The sequence below is a fragment of the Danio aesculapii genome, chromosome 14 (assembly GCF_903798145.1).
Source record: "Danio aesculapii chromosome 14, fDanAes4.1, whole genome shotgun sequence".
Taxonomy (NCBI): Eukaryota; Metazoa; Chordata; class Actinopteri; order Cypriniformes; family Danionidae; genus Danio; species Danio aesculapii.
This window is the reverse complement of record NC_079448.1, coordinates 24,169,838-24,190,732: the sequence shown is the minus strand read 5'-3', so window position 1 is coordinate 24,190,732 and position 20,895 is coordinate 24,169,838. Positions and strand designations below refer to the sequence as shown.

The 20,895-nt window shown below is 33.6% G+C and overlaps 1 protein-coding gene across 1 annotated transcript in view; it reads right to left on the bottom strand.

Moving 5' to 3' along the window:
- Nucleotides 1–20,895, bottom strand: part of atp10b (ATPase phospholipid transporting 10B) — a 69,289-nt gene that overhangs the window by 32,802 nt on the left and 15,592 nt on the right. Inside the window, exons 2-8 of the mRNA XM_056472587.1 lie at nt 16,715–16,919; nt 14,242–14,327; nt 11,988–12,094; nt 9,100–9,231; nt 6,474–6,601; nt 4,065–4,317; nt 554–771 (exon numbers count right to left, since the gene is read on the bottom strand). Coding sequence (XP_056328562.1) covers nt 554–771; nt 4,065–4,317; nt 6,474–6,601; nt 9,100–9,231; nt 11,988–12,094; nt 14,242–14,327; nt 16,715–16,919 — 1,129 coding nt within the window. The remainder of the gene's footprint in view (nt 1–553; nt 772–4,064; nt 4,318–6,473; nt 6,602–9,099; nt 9,232–11,987; nt 12,095–14,241; nt 14,328–16,714; nt 16,920–20,895) is intronic.

Sequence of the window (20,895 nt, the reverse complement as noted above, 5' to 3'; positions counted from 1 at the left end):
AGACCACAATATCCCAACCCACACCTCCCCACTTTAAAAACACTGTGAACATATTTTTTTAAAATGTTAAGACAAACAGCATATCTAAAACTGCTTATAATAAGTGGAAATGGTAAACCTTCTCTAGCATATTTTGCGAAACAGCCTGCCAAACATAAATCAAACACGATGCTCTTTCGACAGTCCTTTAGTTGAAATGCTGAATATAACAACGAATGGTCACTTTAATATTACTCTGTTATCTGCTATTTTTGACCAAAGTACGTGAGATTCCAGAACGTTGCTATTGCAAGCACACTGTCAATCATCACAGTTTCAGAACAGAGTCTGTTGTTTACAGATATGGAGAAAACACTTTACAGTGCGCACATGGCCAAAGAAACTGGCAAACAAAATAGGCGTCTTGTTTATCTACTAAATTGCCATTGTGTCAGAAAAAACAGCCAATTTTAGTAGAGCATGAGAGAGATGTTTCTTTCAAAACAAATCATCCAAAATTGCCAATCTTCACCCTTAAACACAGATATAATGGTCTTCTGATCTAGGATCTCACCAGAGGACTGCTGAAGGCCATGTCACTTTGGGCTCCCGCTGCCACTTTTGATCTGCGTCGACTGGCAGCTGCGACTTGAGTGTTGGCGTCATTTTTGTGCCCCGTGTGGCCGTCCTGTAATTCTTCCAGAGGGAAGAGCGGAGGAAGCTTTGTCTTCTGGTAGATGGTGACCTCCTCCTCTTCACTTCCTCCACCATTGATGACCGCCAAGCGAGCAGCTGAGCAATGCCAAAAACAAAGCTTGTTAATTTATTAATTATTACCATTAAAAGCAATGGATAAAGTAGCTGACTAAAATCCATTTTGACACCCAACAAGCCTCAAAAATCTATACAAATTTAGAGAAAATAAATAATCTTTAACATTGTTTTACTGAAAACAAATGAATTAAGTAAATATGCTTTTATATTGTAAAAATTTCACATTTAGTCTTCAAATAAGGCATATTTTAAATGATTTACTAATACTTTTACTTCTAATGATCTCTCAGAAAATGTATATTTTTGTAATATTTAACCACTAACTACTATAGTCTACACTACACTACGAAAAAAAAAACGTAAAATAACGGCTGTTAAATTACAAAAATGTCCTTAAATTAAAATTTCTGGTAACTTTCTGTATTTTATGGTAAATTATGGTAAATTTATGGTAAATTTCTGTAATCTAACGGCCGGTATTTTACATTTTTTTCTGGCACCCCAGTTGCTGAAAAAAAATAGTCAAATGACTTATTTTTTTACAGTGTATAAAGTATCATTTAGAGCTCTTTTATAAAAAAAATATAAAATGTTATATTTATTTAAAAATAACAACTGATACAAACAATCTTAAAGCTAAATATATCAGTTATTTATAGTTACTGTAAAAAAGTAACACATTTATGGTAAAAAATGGCAGCTGTGGTTGCCAGAATACTACAATTTAAAATACAGTAGAAACAGTAAAAGAAATTTCTAAATATTACAGTAAACTACCATCATGTTAATACACCAATGTTTTGAAATTCTGACATAGAAATTGTACCTTTGATACACAGACATAAACAACCAAAAAAGAAAAAGAGAAATATGAACCAGTATGATGAACCAGTGCTCATTACAAACAGGTTTTCCACAAGCAGAGAAACATATTAATGTATAAAAGCTGCTCATTGACACAACTACTAAACGTCATCATGGTAACACACATGACACTGATTAAAGTAATGTAATAAACATAAATGTAACATAAAACAGGTACATTACGGAGGAGAAAAAGTACACTACGTGTAATGCAGGTAATTCTGGGAACGTCAATTAACAGCTATTCACCATATATATTAAGGAAACTTACTGCTAACTAGGTTACAGATTTGAACGGTAGCATAACTACGCAAAAATTGTGGCCATTTTTATACACAGAACTTGAAAAAGTTATCAAACACTACATTCGAAATCAAATATAGCTAAATACTTAAAGCTACAAAAGCTATGGTTTTTGTTGTTGTTGTTCTTTTATTAAAAGCATCTGTGTTATAAGATCATTTATGTGCTTTAAGGGGATTTGGGGTTCAACCAAAAAAATTTATTTTACTCACTATTTACTCACTTCCAAGTGGTTCCAAATTTCTTTCTTCTGATGAACAATAAATAACACATTTTGAAGAAAGCTGAAAACCTGTAAGCATTGACTTTCTTGGTCGGAAAAAAACAATCATGGAAGTCAATGGTTAAAGGTTTCCAGCTTTCTTTAAATCTATCTATCCCTTTGCTGAGCATGATGCAGACCTGACATATGTTATATTTTCTTTGAGCCACTTCATGTCTTAAAGGCTCTACTAATTAATTCAATTTGAATCATGTACAAAAACAAGTACAGCATTTCAGAAACGTATATATATATATTCACTCACTGGCCACTTTATTAAGTACAGCTTACTAGTACCGGGTTGGACCCCCTTTTGCCTTCAGAACTGCCTTAATCCTTTGTGGCATAGATTCAACAAGGTACTGGAAATATTCCTCAGAGATTTTGGTCCATATTGACATAATAGCATCACACAGTTTCTACAGATTTGTTGGCTGCACATCCATGATGCAAATCTCCCATTCCACCACATCCCAAAGGTGCTCTATTGGGTTGAGATCTGGTGACTGTGGAGGCCATTTGAGTACAGTGAACTCATTGTCATGTTCAAGAATCCAGTCTGAGATGATTCGCGCTTTATGACATGGCATGTTATCCTGCTGGAAGAAGCCATTAGAAGATGGGTCATATAGTGGTCATAAAGGGATGGACATGATTAGCAACAATACTGAGGTAGGCTGTGTCGTCGACACAATGCTCAATTGGTACTAATGGGCCAAAAGTGTGCCAAGAAAATATCCCCTACACCATTAAACCACCACCAGCAGCCTGAATCGTTGATACAAGGCAAGATGGATCCATGATTTCATGTTGTTGATGCCAAATTCTGACCCTACCATCCAAATGTCCCAGCAGATATCAACACTCATCAGACCAGGCAACATTTTTCCAATCTTCAATTGTCCAATTTTGGTGAGCCTTTTGAATTGTAGTGTCAGTTTCCTGTTCCTAGCTGTCAGGAGTGGCACCCGGAGTGGTCTTCTGCTGCTGTAGCCCATCTGCCTCAAGGTTCGACATGCTGTGTGTGCAGAGATGCTCTTCTGCATACCTCGGTTGTAACGAGTGGTTACATGAGTTACTGTTGCCTTTCTATCAGCTCGAACCAGTCTGACCATTCTCCTCTGACCTCTGGCATCAACAAGGCATTTGCGCCCACAGAACTGCCACTCACTGGAAATTTTGTATTTATTTCGGACCATTCTCTGTAAACCCTAGAGGTTGTACGTGAAAACCTCAGTAGATCAGCAGTTTCTGAAATACTCAGAGCAGCCCGTCTGGCACCAACAACCATGCCATGTTCAAAATCATTTAAATCACCTTTCTTCCCCATTCTGATGCTCGGTTTAAACTGCAGCAGAATGTCTTGACCATGTTTCCAAGCCTAAATGCATCGAGTTGCTGCCATGTGATTAGCTAATTAGAAATTTGTGTTAACGAGCAGTTAGACAGGTGTACCTAATAAAGTGGCCAGCGAGTGTATATAATTATACTGTACATAACAAATACTTCGATGTATGCACTGTTTTATGACATTTAATAGCCATTTTTGTTTCATGACATAACTGATGACAGCTTTGACACAGTATGCTCAAATTCATTGCACTTTAATATGATATAGAGCTTTAATCTCACAGAATGCTATAGAGAGCTCAATTCACTTGCTTTTTCTCCCATTTGATATGGTCATGAAGACATTGTGAATCCAAATAAATGCAACTCTTCTCAAGAGAAAAAGAGATTTTCTCTTACTCTTTGTTAATTGAGTTAAATATTTGAACACTCTTAAACCAAAAAATTAATCACATGCGTTAACAGGTTAATTTGGGACAACACACTTAAAAAGATATAAAGCTTAAAATATAAAATTGTTTGGATCACGCACCATTCTCTTCATGACAGTATTCAGTCCCCATGATGGTGCAGCGCTTGAATACCATCTTGTTTTCTGTGAGAGTCCCTGTCTTATCAGAGAAGACATATTGGATCTGTCCCAAGTCTTCTGTGATGTTCAGAGCACGACATTGGACTCGACTGTCCAGCTCCTGATCGTAAAGCTCTGCATCTTGAGTGATGAAGAAGATCTGACCCATCTTCACCAGCTCAATGGACACATACAATGACACAGGAATCATCACCTGGACAGAAAGTACTTCAATGATTAGTGTTAAGTAGGGGTGTGGGATATATATGGTTTATGATATCATAACTGTGGTAATTTATGTGGCAATTAAATGTCTGTTAAAGAAGCAGTATCAACAGACATTAAGCAGACAGTCTACTAATACTCAAATGGACTATCAAAATATAGTGTTACCCTACACTGTAGAAGAGCTATAGAAATAAAGATGAATTGAATTGTACAAACTGTCAAAAATGTGTAGTTAAGTATTACCGCTTTAAGAAACCACTTTTTAACTCCACTTGTTTTTGGAACAAGGCAAGTCCCCTACATTTAAACAGTTGAGTTTTACCATTTTTGAATCCATTCTGCTGATGTCCGGGTCTGGCATTTTTTTCATTGAATTGGATTAGACCAGTAGCATATTCCTCATAAATGAGTTACACTAATTTTCCTATTTAAAAATTGATTTTTTCTGTAGTTACACTGTGTACTAGGACCAACGTAAAACAAAAAGGTGCTAGTTCTAGGTTGATATGGTACTCTCATTCTTTGCTGCCATTCCATGGCATGCAACATGTTACCTAGTTACCTAGCTGGGGACTATTTTCAGGCGCTGTCTGAAAAATGAGCCTATTAGCAAAAAAAGTGGAGTGTCCTTTTGAGCAAGTGTGCTGCTTCCCTGTAAATGAGCTATACTTAGAAATAATTAAATGTGAAATTGAACAATTCACAGTTCAACAATAACTTTATATTGAGTGAGTTATATTATTTCCTTTTTTTGCCGATAAAAATAGTGTCAAACAATACATATAGTTTCATAAATAAAAGTAAAATATTTAATTACATATTATTTTTTGTAAGAATTGGTATGCAACTCCACAATCTTTTTTTATTTATATTTGGAAAAACATTGATAACTAAATGAATAAAGTTAAGATTAATAAAAGAATAATAAAAAACACTTTTTTGTGAATATGGTGTTGAATATGCTAATACTGAATGCCAATGCTAGTTGGTAGTTCATTTTGCTGTGGCAACCCCTGATAAATTAAATTTATTAAGGAAATAAAGTTCATAAATGTTATAAAATAATAATAATTTTCTTGCACAGACAGATCATTATGTTAGGATCATAATATATTGTTAGTTAATTTTGTTTTGCCTGTACACAATGTATTTTAGCAACACTTTAAGGGTCCAAAATAATGCATTATTTAAGCATTAATTAATGATTAATCTGGTCACAATTAAGCATTAGCTAAAGCTACAAAAGCACTAGTAATTAATGGTTAACTAAACAGTTTAAGGGTTATGCATTAGTTAAGCTTAGTTAAACTTGTAAATCATGATTAACTTGTTCACAATTACGCATAAGTTAAGCATGAGCAAACATAATCATGATTAACTGAGCATAAAGTAAAGGCATTTTTACCATTATTTACAATTTGACAAGCCACATATTATTTCTTTGATTTATTGTGTAAGTTAAGTGAACAACAAGCTAGTAATTATGTTTAATGTTGCAATTATGTATGGCTAAAATAGTGTAAAATGCTTTCATGTTCAGTTAATATCGAATTATGTGTTTGCTCATGCTTAACTGATGCATAATCATGATTTACAAGTTTAACTAAGCTTAACTAATGCATAATTCAGACCCTTAAAATATTTAGTTAACCATTAATTACTAGTGCTTTTGTTTTTAACTAATGCTTAATTGTGAACAAATTAATCATTAATTAATACTTAACCAATGCATTATTTTTATAAGTGTTACCATGTTTTTTTTAAACCTTGATGTGCATTTTACATGCAAGGACCATGTTAAAAATCTTCATTTAAAATTCTAGTTAAGAAAAAAGTCATCTCGATCTTGGATGGCCTGAGGGTGAATGAATTAGTAGATTTTCATTTTTGTCAGAAGTATGCCTTTAAAAAGATAGTTCCCCCATTTTAATTTACTAACTGTTTAGTCACCCCCAGGTGGTTCCAAACCTTTATGAGTTTCTTTCTTCTGTTGATCACAAAAAGATATTTTGAAGAAAGTTTAAAAAGCTGTAATGTTTTCAGGTTTACAACATTTTTCAAAATAACTTCTTTTGAAAGAAAGCCAAACAGCTTAGAAACAAATTAAAGGTGAGTAAATGATGAACAATGATGAAACAATACCTGTAGTAAGATGATCATTGTGAAGAACATGTAAAATCCAGCCAGCGCTGAAGAGATATAATTGCCATTACTGTCAGGGACGATGTACGAGGGCATGGTGCTAAAAGTTTCCAACCAGATCGCATGGCCTAAAAGATGGAGACATTTACATTCATTAATGGCATCGCTTCTGACAGTGCTGTATTTCAATACAGATATTCCAATAAAGCGTCACTGAACTCGAACCGGGGAGAAAGAGAGCGAGATTAATCATTGCTTTCATAAGAGACTGGCGTATAAGTGAGCTATTCTGGGTATCTGTAGTGTCCTTCTTTGGCTCACGCCTTGCAGAAGGAAAAGCAGAGAGCGTGAGGATTGTGTGAGGTCGTAACAGCGCTTTATTCTTTATCTCTGGGACTGCTGTGAGATCAGCCGCATGCTGAAGCGGCTCAGGAGAACAGACAAGCCGTTTGCAGCAGTTCGCAAATCAAAGTGTCGTTTTGGAGCTTGTATTTTGAAGCAATGCACTTCAGGGTGTAGTGTGTTTTGAATTATCAGTGGATGTGCTGCCTGTATGGTAACACTTTACTTGAAGGGGCGTTCATAAGAGTGTAATGATACAGTCATAGATATTATGCATAACAACTGTGATTAATATAACAAATATAACAACTGTGATTAAATGTCATCAGCTCAGCTGTTATATATGTAAAGATGACATTGTTACAGATGTCTTTGTTATGAAAACCTGACATAACCAAGACAACACAACTTGTCATAAATCTATCATAAACATGATCATTTATATCAGAGATGCCTAAACTAGAGCCCGCGGGCCAAAGTTGGCCCATGGTAACCTTTGATTTGGCCCGCCAACCATCCACAGAAGAGATAGACAAATTATGGGCAAGGTTGATGCGAATCCCTGATATTGTCATTTCTAATTTTACATTACTTTTTGTTTGTTTAATTGCTGAGTTTAATTCAAATTAGATATCCCAAGTCTCCCGGAAGTTCTGTGAGTCTCCTGCATATGCATAGAGACTCCTGGATGCCCGCAATTGACTGATAATCTCCCGAAATTCTAGCGCCCCCGGTCCTCAAATACGTCGCACACCACTCTCCACCACATCACGTCACGTGCCCGGCTTTCCAAGATACGTTGCGCAAATTTCAATTAAATGTGAATTAATCAGACATTTTAAAGGGTAATGAAACCCTAAAACACATTCCTTTAGATGCTGACATATTGTAAGAAGTACATTAGAAATTATAAAATATATCTAATTATTGATACGATTAAATATTTTTTTTTATAAATATTTTTAAATATTATTAATTAAATTAGGAAGTCAACTTTAATGTAACGCACTTTGATATATTCAGCTTTGGCCCACCACCCTCAATCAAATTTGGTTTTCGGCCCTTCATAAGAAAAGGTTTGGGCACCCCTGATTTAGATTGATGATTCTAATTGTGTCATGAACACTTTTCTGATAAATTTGTTCAGTGGAAAGACAGTTAATTTGCCATTGAAACTTCTTATTAAAAGTGTCAATGATATGTCAAATAATTTTATTACAAAATCATTAATGTTTAATGACGTTTAATGTCATTAAATGACAAGTCCAACTGTAGTTGAGGTCAGGAAAAAGTTTTAATGACGCTGTTAAAAATTCCTCACACAATTAAAATTGCCTCATAAGAATCATGTTGATGACAGATATATGACAAGTTATGTTGTCTTGATAATACCAAGTTGTCATAAAGACATCTCAAAAAAATGACACAATTACAGTTGTCATAAGCATGCATAAAATCCCATTCATATTCAGGACATATGTTGTCATTATGAATGTTTCATCACAGTCTTATAAACACCATCTTCAGGGAAAGTTTTACAATTTATTTGCTATCTTTTATAACATTCCAAATGTTTTTACACTCATATTTGATCAATTTAATGCCTCTGCTGAAAAAAACAAGGTTTTTGGCAATATGCAAATTCAAACATGCACCATGGTATATACATTCAAGCACGAAATGATTCATACCCCAGACATAATCTGACTTATATTTACTTTGATTCAACCAGCAGACTTTTTTGACCGGAAATGACACAGGCTTCTTTCAAAAAATAAAAAAGACAATGTACAAGAGGCATCATTGTGAAAACATATATAATTATTTCTCATCTTTTTTCACATTTGAACAAAAACTTTAAGTCAGAATTTGCCAGGAGTATGATTAATTTTGGGCTTGACTGTATATCAGTTTTTTAAACTTACCATAAAAAATAAAAATAAAAAACTACCATTGAACAGCTACGGTAAATTCAACATGCATATGTTAATCATTGACACTATTGCTTATACAGAGTAAATAATCAGACAGAAATGAGACACTTAACATTATAAATGTCTTTTCTATCATTACAATCATAAACAGCCTCTGTAAATCTAACCTGTATACGCTAATCATTAGCACTATGGGTTATATGTACAGTATTACTACAGTAAACAGTTAGGAGAACTCAGGATCAGACAATTTCTTGCGAGTCAGAAATCAAAGTGTCGTTTTGGAGCTTGTATGTTGAAGTAATGTAGTGTATTTGGTATTTTCGAGGGTTTTGTTCCCAGTACTGTACCCAGGGCTCCGATGAGACACATGAAAAATAGAAGAAGCACGCAGAAGAGAACATCCGTATTCATCTTCCTCTCAATCTTGCTGCGTTTGTACCTGGGCCCGTTGTTGTTCAACATGGATTTGGTCTCATGTCCTGCAATGAATAAATCATGACATAAAAACAAGAACATTTGTAAAATAGAAACGCCCATTTACAAGGCATGCCATGTGTATAATTTATCAAGAGAGCAATAGTGAGCTCCAGAACTGCCATCTTCAAAACAATGCGACGGAACAAACTGTAATGCCTCCATTATAATCAACTAAGCTGTGGCGCGCTTGCTTTATAGACAGCTTCATTGATTATAATGGGAGAGCGTTCTAGTTTGTTGCGTCCATGCCAGTGTAAATGGGATCTTAAAGACTTAAGACAAGAAGAGTCTAGCTGTATAGCATGGGGTTATTGCACTATTAGGTGTTACAGTCACAGTATATTAGGCTTTATCGTTACAAATGAGGGTGGATGATGAATGAAGATATATAATGTTATTAAACAGCTTACGGATGAAATAGGGAAAATAAAAGGAAGAGAAAGTGATTAAATGAAAATAAGGTTCAAAGTTTTGGGGTCAGTAAGGACCTTTAATACTCATAATTCATTTTTTGACAGATTTGTATTGCTAAACATTCACTGACCATTGCAAAATGAAATACTGATCATGTTTTTATCTGAAAGTTGAAATTTCTGCAAGTACGATCATTTTTTATAAAATAAAAATAAAATTGTTTTATTATGTTTTGTTGGATATAAATATGTAGATTTCATACATTCAGAAGAAATTGGAGGTAACACTTTATTTTAATGGTCCGTATGAGTATTAGTAGACTGTCTGCTTAATATCTGTTGATACGGCTCCTTCAACAGACATTTAACGGACTATAAAACACTTTGCAAATACATGTCAAGTTACACTAACCCCAACCCTAACCTAACAGTCTACTTATAATCTAATGAGAATTAGTTGGCATGTAGACGCAATTTAACAAATGGACCATCAAAATAAAGTGTGTCCAAATTAATTATAAACTCATTATAAAGGTGTTATAAATTCAAAGGATTTTAAAACAATTTAATTTATTTAGTGGGGTTAATTAGGAAATCATATATAATTCTGAAAGCACTTGTTAATGAGAAGTTGCTAATCAGAGACAATATAGCTTCAGTAAAAAAATGTGATTCTTTAAGACCAAATGGATCTGAGACACACAAAAATTCTTTACAGATGTGTTTATCTAATCTCAAACACAAACTGAAATATTATTACACACTTAAAAAAACCTGTTAAATAACAGTGGTTGTATTTGTGATTCATATTTATTTTTGCATTTATTTACGGTTCTGAATTGCATTATGGGAATATGCATTACAGTAGTTTGAAATAATATATAATGCATAAAAAATAATATATTGTTAAAAAGCGCTATATAAATAAACATGAATATAGTGTATATAAGAAAAAAATATATAGTGAAATAAGTTTGCAAAATAACAGAAAATGTACTGGTAGTTTATTATGGTAGTTTATTGTACCGTAATATACAACAACACAGACAATATATCCCTTTAAACTATCATAAAGTTTAATAAAAGCAACTTTTTCAAAAACATCTACTGTATATCCATTGTAAAACGAGTATACATATGATAATTATTAGCACCATAGCTTCAATTGACAGTAAATTACAGTAAATACTATAGTTTAATGTTCTTATGATTAAAAATATCTGTTTAAAACAAAACAATTCTGTAGGTAATTAAAGCTACAGTATGTAGCTTTTGGTGCTATAAAGTGCCCCATTATGATTTTTTTAAATGATCTTTCATGCAGTGTAACACATCTCTAAGAATAAAAACACTGCTGCATTTTTAAATCTGAAAGTTCACTGTGTATAAAGTTTCTGCCTCAATGAGTCGCTCTCCAAATGAATCCTTTAGCTGTTTCGTGCTGATCTCTAAGTGAAACATTGCCCACCCACTTGTTTTGTGCTTAGAACTGGGAAATCTTGAAATAGGTTGCGTCGACCAAAGCACACAACGAGCAGAGGGCACCTTCGACAATCTCACACATGTATCACAGTCAAAGTTCAAAATAGTTCAATCTTTGCCACTGCGCAGAAATGTGTCTATTAATACTGAATGTTTGTTGTTGTTGTTATTTATAAAGAAGTATAGAGCAATGGTGTACAAACTGCAGTGCTTTATCAATTCATTTCCGACTCGAGCTGGATGCAGTCGACCAATCACAACAGACTGGGTCATCAGACCAATCACTGCAGATTAGCATCATGCAAATGAGTGCTTTGGAAAAATAGATCACTGAACAAAACATATGGGAGTCATTGGGATATTTAAGTAAAAAAGAATGTATATTATAATAATACAATGCAAGTGTAGTTGTTTTTTTATCTTGCAGGTATATCTTCCTATATTGTTGAGGACTCCCAAAACTAAAATGTAAACCTTTTATAATCCATAATAGGGGCACTTTAATAAATAAAACCAAAAGCTTCTTGCAGAAGAACACTGTACAGTAGATGAAGCTTCTTCACTTGGTTTATATACAGTGCAGAATATTATTTGCGTCACAAAAATACTGCAGATCAACCTAACAGATCTAAATTAGTCCCAATATAAACACTTATTACAGCGCACTGTAGCAATTCAGCATAACACAAAAGCACACTTTGGAAGGTGGACTCATGATTTACTAGCTCATAATATAAATGTTGTTTATTAGGAGTCCCATACTGCAGCAGCTTTAAGTACATTAGTAGTGTATTTTAGGAACTCCCCTGTGAACCAACAGTACAGTATGAACCATAACGCAAAAATGTGGTGGTGAAATATACCTGCGTACACCACTATTCCAGCGGCGTCATCAGTATTTCTGACAGTGCAGCCGCGCAGCAGAAGACTGTCGATTCCGAAGCCGCTTCTCCTCTTATCAGGCCTTTCTCTGCCACATCAAACACAGCATCTTCCTCAGTCACACAGACTAATTACCTCTGAGTGTGTGTGTATGTGTGTGTGTGTGTGTGTGCCACGTGAGGTACGAGCCCGTCTTTCAATAGAGGCGCAGGATAAGAGCTTTATAATGCTTGGGAACATCAGAATCATCTCTTGCCATGATGATAACCCAGTTAATATGGCTGCAACGGGATGAAAAAAATGGGGACAAATCTGTTTTCCAGCCTACTTCATGGCCTGGATGTGTGGGGAAACTTTGCAACCGTGCAAGTATAAGGAATATTTATAACCCTTCAGGTAGATTTACATATATGACCTACGTGAATAGAGCCCTGTGAATGAGCCAATGCTGAAAATGTAGAATCCTGTTGTAAAAATGTTATTTATTGTATAATGTGACAAAAAACGTCTTAAAATATTTTTAACTTTAAATTCTATATTTCAACATTTTTTTAAAGAAAAATATTTTTTTATATATATTTTCTATATATATATTCTTATATTTTAATATATATTAACATATATATTTTTTATATAAACTCTGAATTTCATGGTATAATCAAAAGAGTTTTTTGGCTCAGAAGAAAACTGTGAGACTCTGAAAAGTATAAATTATGTAATTTACAGTCTAAATTGTGAGAAAAAAAATCTGAATTGTCAGGTAAAAGGTTACTATTTTATTGTTTTTATTCCACAGAGTGAAAAATTATAAAAAGAAAACATTTAATATGGCTCTTTATTGTCAAATGAATTTATTATTGATAATATTAATGTTCTATGTGCTTTTTACTCAAATCTAAACTGAACTGAATCCTGAAAAATAAAAAAGATTTAAATATAAGTGATTTCATTCACAGAACAGCAAGGAAAAAAATATTATAGACAAAGGGCTCTATTTTACGATTTGGGTGCAAAGTCTAAAGTGCATGGCGCAAAAGCATTAAGGGCGTGTCCGAATCCACTTTTTCTATATTAGGGACAGAAAAATACAGTTTGCGCCTCGGCGCAAGGTCTAACAGGACTTATTCCCTTAATGAGCTATTAGTGTGTTTTGAACATAATATGCATTAAACCAATCAGAGTCTTATCTCCCATTCCCTTTAAGGGTGCTTTCACACCTGTGGATCGATTCTTTTGTTCCAAAATAGGGATTAAAATTGTTACACTGTTGCACTTTGTTCTTGGTGCAGTTTGCTTTCACATGGCAAAGTATCTAAACGACCAAAAGAGCTAAAACAAGTCACGAGCGATAAAACTCTCGTCACATTGGTAAGAGTTTCACGCTTTATTTTGTACAGTCCCGCTCAGCTGTCATGCGTCCTTATGTTAATTTATGACACTGAGCAATAAGACATTATAAGCAAAAAGCTGCGAATGGTGATTCACCATTTTGAATGGTGACACCCACAGACATCATTCCCAAATATAAACCAGAGTCTCTCATACATAGCAGTTGGCTTATGCATTATAGGCTTTACATTATAGAGAGAAATAACAGATAAACCAGGACTGCTGTGCGGTCAATTTTCCTAACGGATATACAGCTCTCGGTAATATTTCAGCATGCGTTTCCTTTCATATTTAACATGAAACGCACATATGTCAGTTCCAAAGCAGTGGACCAATCAGAACAACTCACAGGCTGGGCAAGTGTTTCCAGCTTCTGATTAACACTAGGAATTTGGTATGACAACCATTTTATTTATAGCATATCATTATTGTTATTTTTCATTGTTGCCTTTTTTACTGTATATAAAGAACTGAAGAATATATATTGTTCTTACATGTATGACCCTAACCGATTCCCTTGAATATTGTGGTTATTTTTTTTACCAATTTAAATTCAACATGGCTGATGAAGGAGCTGATGCCGTGACCTCTGAAACTGTTATTATTTTCCATTGCAGTGGACATATTGCTAATGGTTACATATTTGTTTTTTATAAAAAAAAAATGTCATGTTTTCCGTTGTGACGCATCAGAGAGTTGATGCAATTTCCCTGATTAGAGAATGACATGTGAAGGCCAAACAAACGCTGTTCATTGGTGTGGATCTGACAAAAGAGGCAGTCACGATGGAGTCGTGATGTAGTTAATCGTGCATGAAATTGAGTGAAATTGATTTCAGAAACTCACATGAAACCTTTGAACAGGTTGAGGTTGTTGTTGGGGTTTTCACACACAACTGTGCTTTCAAATGTCTGAGGTTGAAACGGTTCACCCTAAAACACATGAAAGGAAATCATACAGTCAGTATATTTTAGCTGTTTCTTCCTCCTCCGACATGTTTATCCTCATTTTTTCACATCATTCAGTAATTTGAACAGAGTTGTCCAACAAGAACTGCCGATTGACAGAAAACAGCGTGACAACCTGAGCAGTCCAGACAAAAACAAACATCAACAAGCCTTGTCTGCACAAATTAAAGACAGTCAGCAGTGTTTTGTGTGTTGCTCAGATGTGAATGATAGGAATGTAGGTGTACGGGAGTTGTTAGTTATCTATTACACAATCACATACTTTACTGTTGTCAATGACACTGGGCTTAGTCATAATGAGTTGTGCTTCAGGAAGTTTGTGAGCTGAGTCAGTAGACCTGCATGACACGTCAGATGCTGTCAAACATGAAAGTCTGAAAACAAAAGGTGGCTTTTTGGAAAATAAAAGCAAACTCAAGAAGAAAAGAAATCTCAAGATTGAAACAAGTGTAGGGTGAAGTGTCCCTTTAATGGTGCTGCATGTAAGTTTTTTTTAAACACTTATAAAGAATAAAAATGCCATAATATGTTTGCAGATATTTAAGAAACATGTTAAGTGAACACACTTGTTTATTTGAAAAACAATATTAAAATTCTCCTTTAAAAATGTGCATTCTGTGTCGGAATGTCTGTCTTTTTGTTTTGGTCTCTATAACCCACCCACTGCCAGTTTGCACAATTATATTTCAGCACCCTGGGTTGCCTTAGTGTAAAATGCACCGTATTTCATTTCAGTGTTAAAGAAAAAAATTAGATGCAGATTCAGAGTTATAAAAACCCACATTGTGCATTTTAAATAAGCAAATAACATAAATCGTCACATTTTATTTTGATGGTCCGTTTGTTACATTGCATGTACATGTCAACTAATTCTCATGAGATTATTAGTAGACTGTTAGGTTGGGATTAGGGTTAGTGTAAATTGACATGTATTTGCTAAATTCAGCTAAATGTCTGTTGAAGGAGCATATCAACAGATATTAGGCAGACAGTCTACTAATAACGGACCATCAAAATAAAGTGTTTCCATATAAATATTAAAAACCTAAGCATTAGCTGAGCAGGTTACATTTTAACACCATGCCCTTACAACATGCAACGTGACAAAATTCTAGCAACAAGCAATTTGACTGTCTGCACTAGCTACAACAAAACAGAAACATTTAAATATAGTCATTCAGAAGCACAGAATAGTGCACTTACTGCACTCCAACAAAATGGTAATATTACCAAAATGATACATATTACCCTGTTCAACATTAATAAATGTACAATGCTGAGTGACTGATAGTTGTTGGTTTTCACTGAGTCACAGATCTAAGAAGCATTTTTAAATATGCTTATTTTATATTCAAGATCTGTGGTACTGCTGTTTTCAGTTAGGGAATAAATGCTACCTAAAATTATATTCAAACTCACATAGGCATAATTTAACAATCGTTTGTACCTGAGGTGATCATTGTCATTGTAGTTCATGCTGATGTTCAGCCACAAGAAATAGAAATCATTTCTAAAATAGAAATTTCAGGCGATGGTTTGATCAAATTTAACATGGAAAACATTTTCTTTTGTTCTTGCATGTAGTGTTTGATCGATAGTCAGGCATGCTCACTTATCAATCTGGCAACCTGACTCTGCATGAAGTCGTTGAAAGAGGGGCCGGGTGAAAAAGTGTTTTGAATTTGAAGTGCAATACCTAGTTCAACCACTGGGTTTCAATCTTACATACTGCACCTTTAACTGTTTTCAACACTGATTCTAAAATATAATAATAATAATAATAATAATAATAATAATAATAATAATAATAATAATAATAATAATAATAATAATAATAATAATAATAATAATAATAACAATAATAAACAACAACATTTTAGAATGAGTTCAGAGAGATTGTGTGTGCGAAATTCTGAATTGCCATCATAGAAATAAAGACAAATTATTTTTAAATTATATTTATTACTAAATTATATATATATATATATTATATCTATATTTCAAAGTATTACAGTTGTTTTGTATTTGTAAACTAATTAAATAAAAAATATTAGATTAATGTTTGATAGCTTTTTATTTTTTTTTTAAATGTTTTTTTTTTAATTATAAAAATGGTTATTTTTTTAAATGATAATGACTTTTTGGCATTATTTTTAAAAACACCAAAGTCCAATTACAGCAACTATTTTGGTGTTACAATAATAGGTTTTGGCAGGGAGAGCATACTTATTTGTCTTAAAATAATGCCAAGATTTAATTTATTATTATTTTTTGATCTGTTATAAATCTTAATGGGCACACCATAACTTTATGATCTTCAGCACAGGTATTTTGATGCTCGTTGCCCTTACCAGAGTAGAGAATCCTGGCACCACCTTCCTCTGCTTGAGGTTGGTTTCTCCATCCAGATTGGCAGTCTCCATATGACACACTCCATTGGGGTCGGACGTGTGCAGGAGCAGGATATCAGCTGGGATGATTTCATTAGAGAGCACTTTCACAAAATCCCCCACCCGAACATCCTTCCAGCGCCTCTCCACAAAACACATCAGCCTCCTGCAGAAGAGCAGAATTAATACCTCAGACGGACCTCTAATGATGCACTGTGGTCTTTCAGAGTCACATAAAGGCTTATGCTTATGAATACAGCACAGTACAATATTGGCTTTTCTATTAAGGCAAGACACTCAAGTGAATACTTTCCCTTGTGACAGATTAAGAATTGCAAACAAAAAAATCTAAAAACGAATATGCAAATGTGACATTTTTTGTCCACATTTAAATCACAAAAAATCTGAACATACGATGAAGTCAGTAAAAAAATGTTTATTATGTTTATATATTTGTATATTATATTTATATCATTAATTATTATGATATTGTAATCAATTATTTGTTAGTTTTTTTACAGAGGTGATTGTGGAAATCTCTATTTAATTCATGTACTGTTATTGTAAAGTGTTACCTCTTGTTTTACTCTGCTGAAGTTAAATCATTGGTGTTGTTACAATGTTTTACACCAGAAAAGCTAATAAATACACACACACACACACACACACACACACACACACACATATATATATATATATACACACATATATTTACACACACACCCACTCATATATATATATATATATATATATGAGTGGGTGTGTGTGTAAATATATGTGTATATATATATATATATATATATATATATATATATATATATACATATATACATATATATATATATATGTGTGTGTGTGTGTGTGTGTGTTTGTGTGTGTGTATTTATTAGCTTTTCTGGTGTAAAACATAATATATATTTATTTATTTTATTTATTTTATTATATTTTTTTTTTGCCATGATGACAGTAATTAATATTTTACTAGATATTTTTCAAGACAAGTTAACTAGGCAGCTTAAGGGTAATTAGGCAAGTTAATGTATAATGATGGTTTGTTCTGTAGACTTATCGAAAAAAAAAAGTAGCTTAAAGGGGTCCAATCATTTTGACCTTAAAATGGTTTTTCAAAAATTAAAAAACACTTTTATTCTAGCCAAAAAAACCAAAACAAATAAGACTTTCTCCAGAAGAAAAAATATTATCAGATATATATATATATATATATATATATATATATATATATATATATATATATATATATATATATATATATGCGTGTGAAGAATAACCCTAATATTATGCAACCTCTATAGAGTTACACAAATATTAACATTTGCAATAAAAAAATCCAATAAATAAATCCAGAGTAACTGGAAATGATCAGGGGGCCTCTGAATTTCTTCCATCACTGTATAAGTGCACTGAAAAAATTATTATTGGATTTACTACATTATTTTAAGGTAAGTGGTTGCAAACAATTTATATGAGCTGAATTTAAACATTCATTCTTTCATTTTCTTTTTAGCTTGTTTATTAATATGAGGTCGCCACAGTGGAATGAACCGCCAACTTATCCAGCATATGTTTCACGAAGCGGATGCCCTTCCAGCTGCAACCCATCAATGGGAAACATCCATACACACTCATTCACACACATACACTACGGACAATCTAACCTACCCAATTCACCTATACCACATGTCTTTGGACGGTGGGCGAAACCGGAGCACCCGGAGGAAACCCACGCGAACACAGGGAGAACATGCAAACTCCAAAAAGAAGTGCTAAATGACTCAGCCGAGGCTCGAACCAGCGACCTTCTTGCTGTGAGGCAAACATGCTACACACTGCGCCACTGTGCAGCTCTAAATTTAAACAAATGGAATTTAAAAATGTTCAACTTAATTTTTGCTTAAATTCAGCCTATAAAAATTGTTTGCAACCACTTATTTTTAGTAAATCCAATGAATATTTAATAAATAACGCTGAGAATTATATCTACAGGTTTTTAGTTAAGCACCTGCTTTAACTGCACATTTTGTGTGATACTTGTACAGTAAGACCAGATGAGCTAGTGCATTCAGTCTCTACTGTGTCTCAATGTCAAACGTCAACAAAGAGCAAACAGCAGAAGAATAATGCGACCTTTAGGTATGCTGTTCTGCATGCATAACTGGGTTGGGTGGTTCTTTACCGACTGTCGGAGCTCCAGAGAAACGTCACAGTCACACCTCACACACATAGCAAAGCAAAGCAAAGATGTATTTTAAACATAACTTCAGGGTGGAGTGCACATGTTCTTTTAAAATAGCTGTCAACTTACAGAGGCCCTTTGACAACTCATTTCATGTTTTTGTGATAAGGAAACTGGGTGAACCTTGGCCACCTTATATTTCACCTCAGTGACAAAGAATAGATCAAATGTGAAATTATACTTTGCATAAAAAATAACAGGCAATTCATATACCTGTTAATTTCACTGCATTTCATGCAATATGTTACAGACTTTTTTACTGTAATATTGTATTTTTTGCATGTTAAATTATTTATATAACATTTAACAGTTAAAGGATTTATATTCCTGTTAATGCAATGAAGCCTTTTTGTAACGTCCACATTCACATTACTGCAATGAGTTGTTTCATGGTGATATTATTTTTTATAACAAATAAACACAATTGAGATCTCTGAATCCCCATTCACACAGCATAGCATCTTTATTATACTACAAAAATAATATTAATAAATTAATAAAATTATATATATATATATATATATATATGTCGCCTCACAGCAAGAAGGTCACTGGTTCGAGCCTTGGCTGGGTCAGTTGGTGTTTCTGTTTGGAGTTTGCATGTTCTCCCGGCGTTTGCGAATGAACTAAGACGAAAAGAATGTTTATTTATATGAATAGTGCCTATTTGAAATATTTGTAATTTCGGAGATACAGCGCATTGGCATCCATAGGCCTGTTATAATGAGCAGAGCAAAGACGGTTAATACTCAGCCACAACATGGCGACAGAGAGTGCAAAATAAGCCCTTAGAGAAGAAAAACTCATTATAATAATCATTATAAAACAGGTAAGTGAAATTCTAAGTCGATCTCTCTCTTTTGTATGTTGTAGTGCTGTATTTATACCATAGTAATCTGGTAGTATTTGCTTTGTTTTGGCATTTTCAGGATTAATTATTGTGATCTCCCGATTGCAACAGAGAAATACTGGGAAATGCCTCTAGACTGATGGCATTTCATGCTGTTCAGCCTTATAATCTTAAAATGTGAGCAAAATCACCTGTTTTGTCATTAATTTAGATATTACGCTAGAGAATCATTCAAATACTAGCTCTAAAGGGGCGTCTGTGAAATTAGCAACAGTTTCTGCTGTTCTGATGTCAGCTGCAGATGTGAAGGAATGGCGGAAGACAGTAGTTCCTCACGCAAAATAATTTTTAGACTCTCCGTGTGTAAATGCAATATCACACTTATAGCATCATCACTGTACAACGCACGCCTCCCACCAGCGCCAATATATAACCATATTGCACTGTTACTCGTGTTTTATTGCTCATATAAATAAATATGTATATTTTCAGGGTTTTTTGTTGAGTTTTGACAAAGTTTTTTAATTACTAAACAAAATAAATGACAATTAAAACAACATTTTATCATATTACAAAAAAGGTTGATAGATAGATAGATAGATAGATAGATAGATAGATAGATAGATAGATAGATAGATAGATAGATAGATAGATAGATAGATAGATAGATAGATAGATAGATAGATAGATAGATAGATAGATAGATAGATAGATAGATAGATAGATGAGTCAATCCTAACACATTAACTTCACATTCATAATGTATGGTATACTAAATAAATTTATATTATTTGCTAATCAAATTAATACATGAGCTTTTGAAGTTAGAGATAAAGTTTACTTTATAATTCCCACTGCTAGGCAAATAAATCCCTCTTAAATTCTCTTTTTCTTTAATGCAACCGCAAATCCATTTCAATCATACCACCGAGTCAGACAATTATTTAATTATGATGTTTTTAAATAATACAATGGCTGACAAAAGAACACTAGCTCCCCAGATCAGACAAGGCTAATGCTGTTTTGTGCAATGCAAGC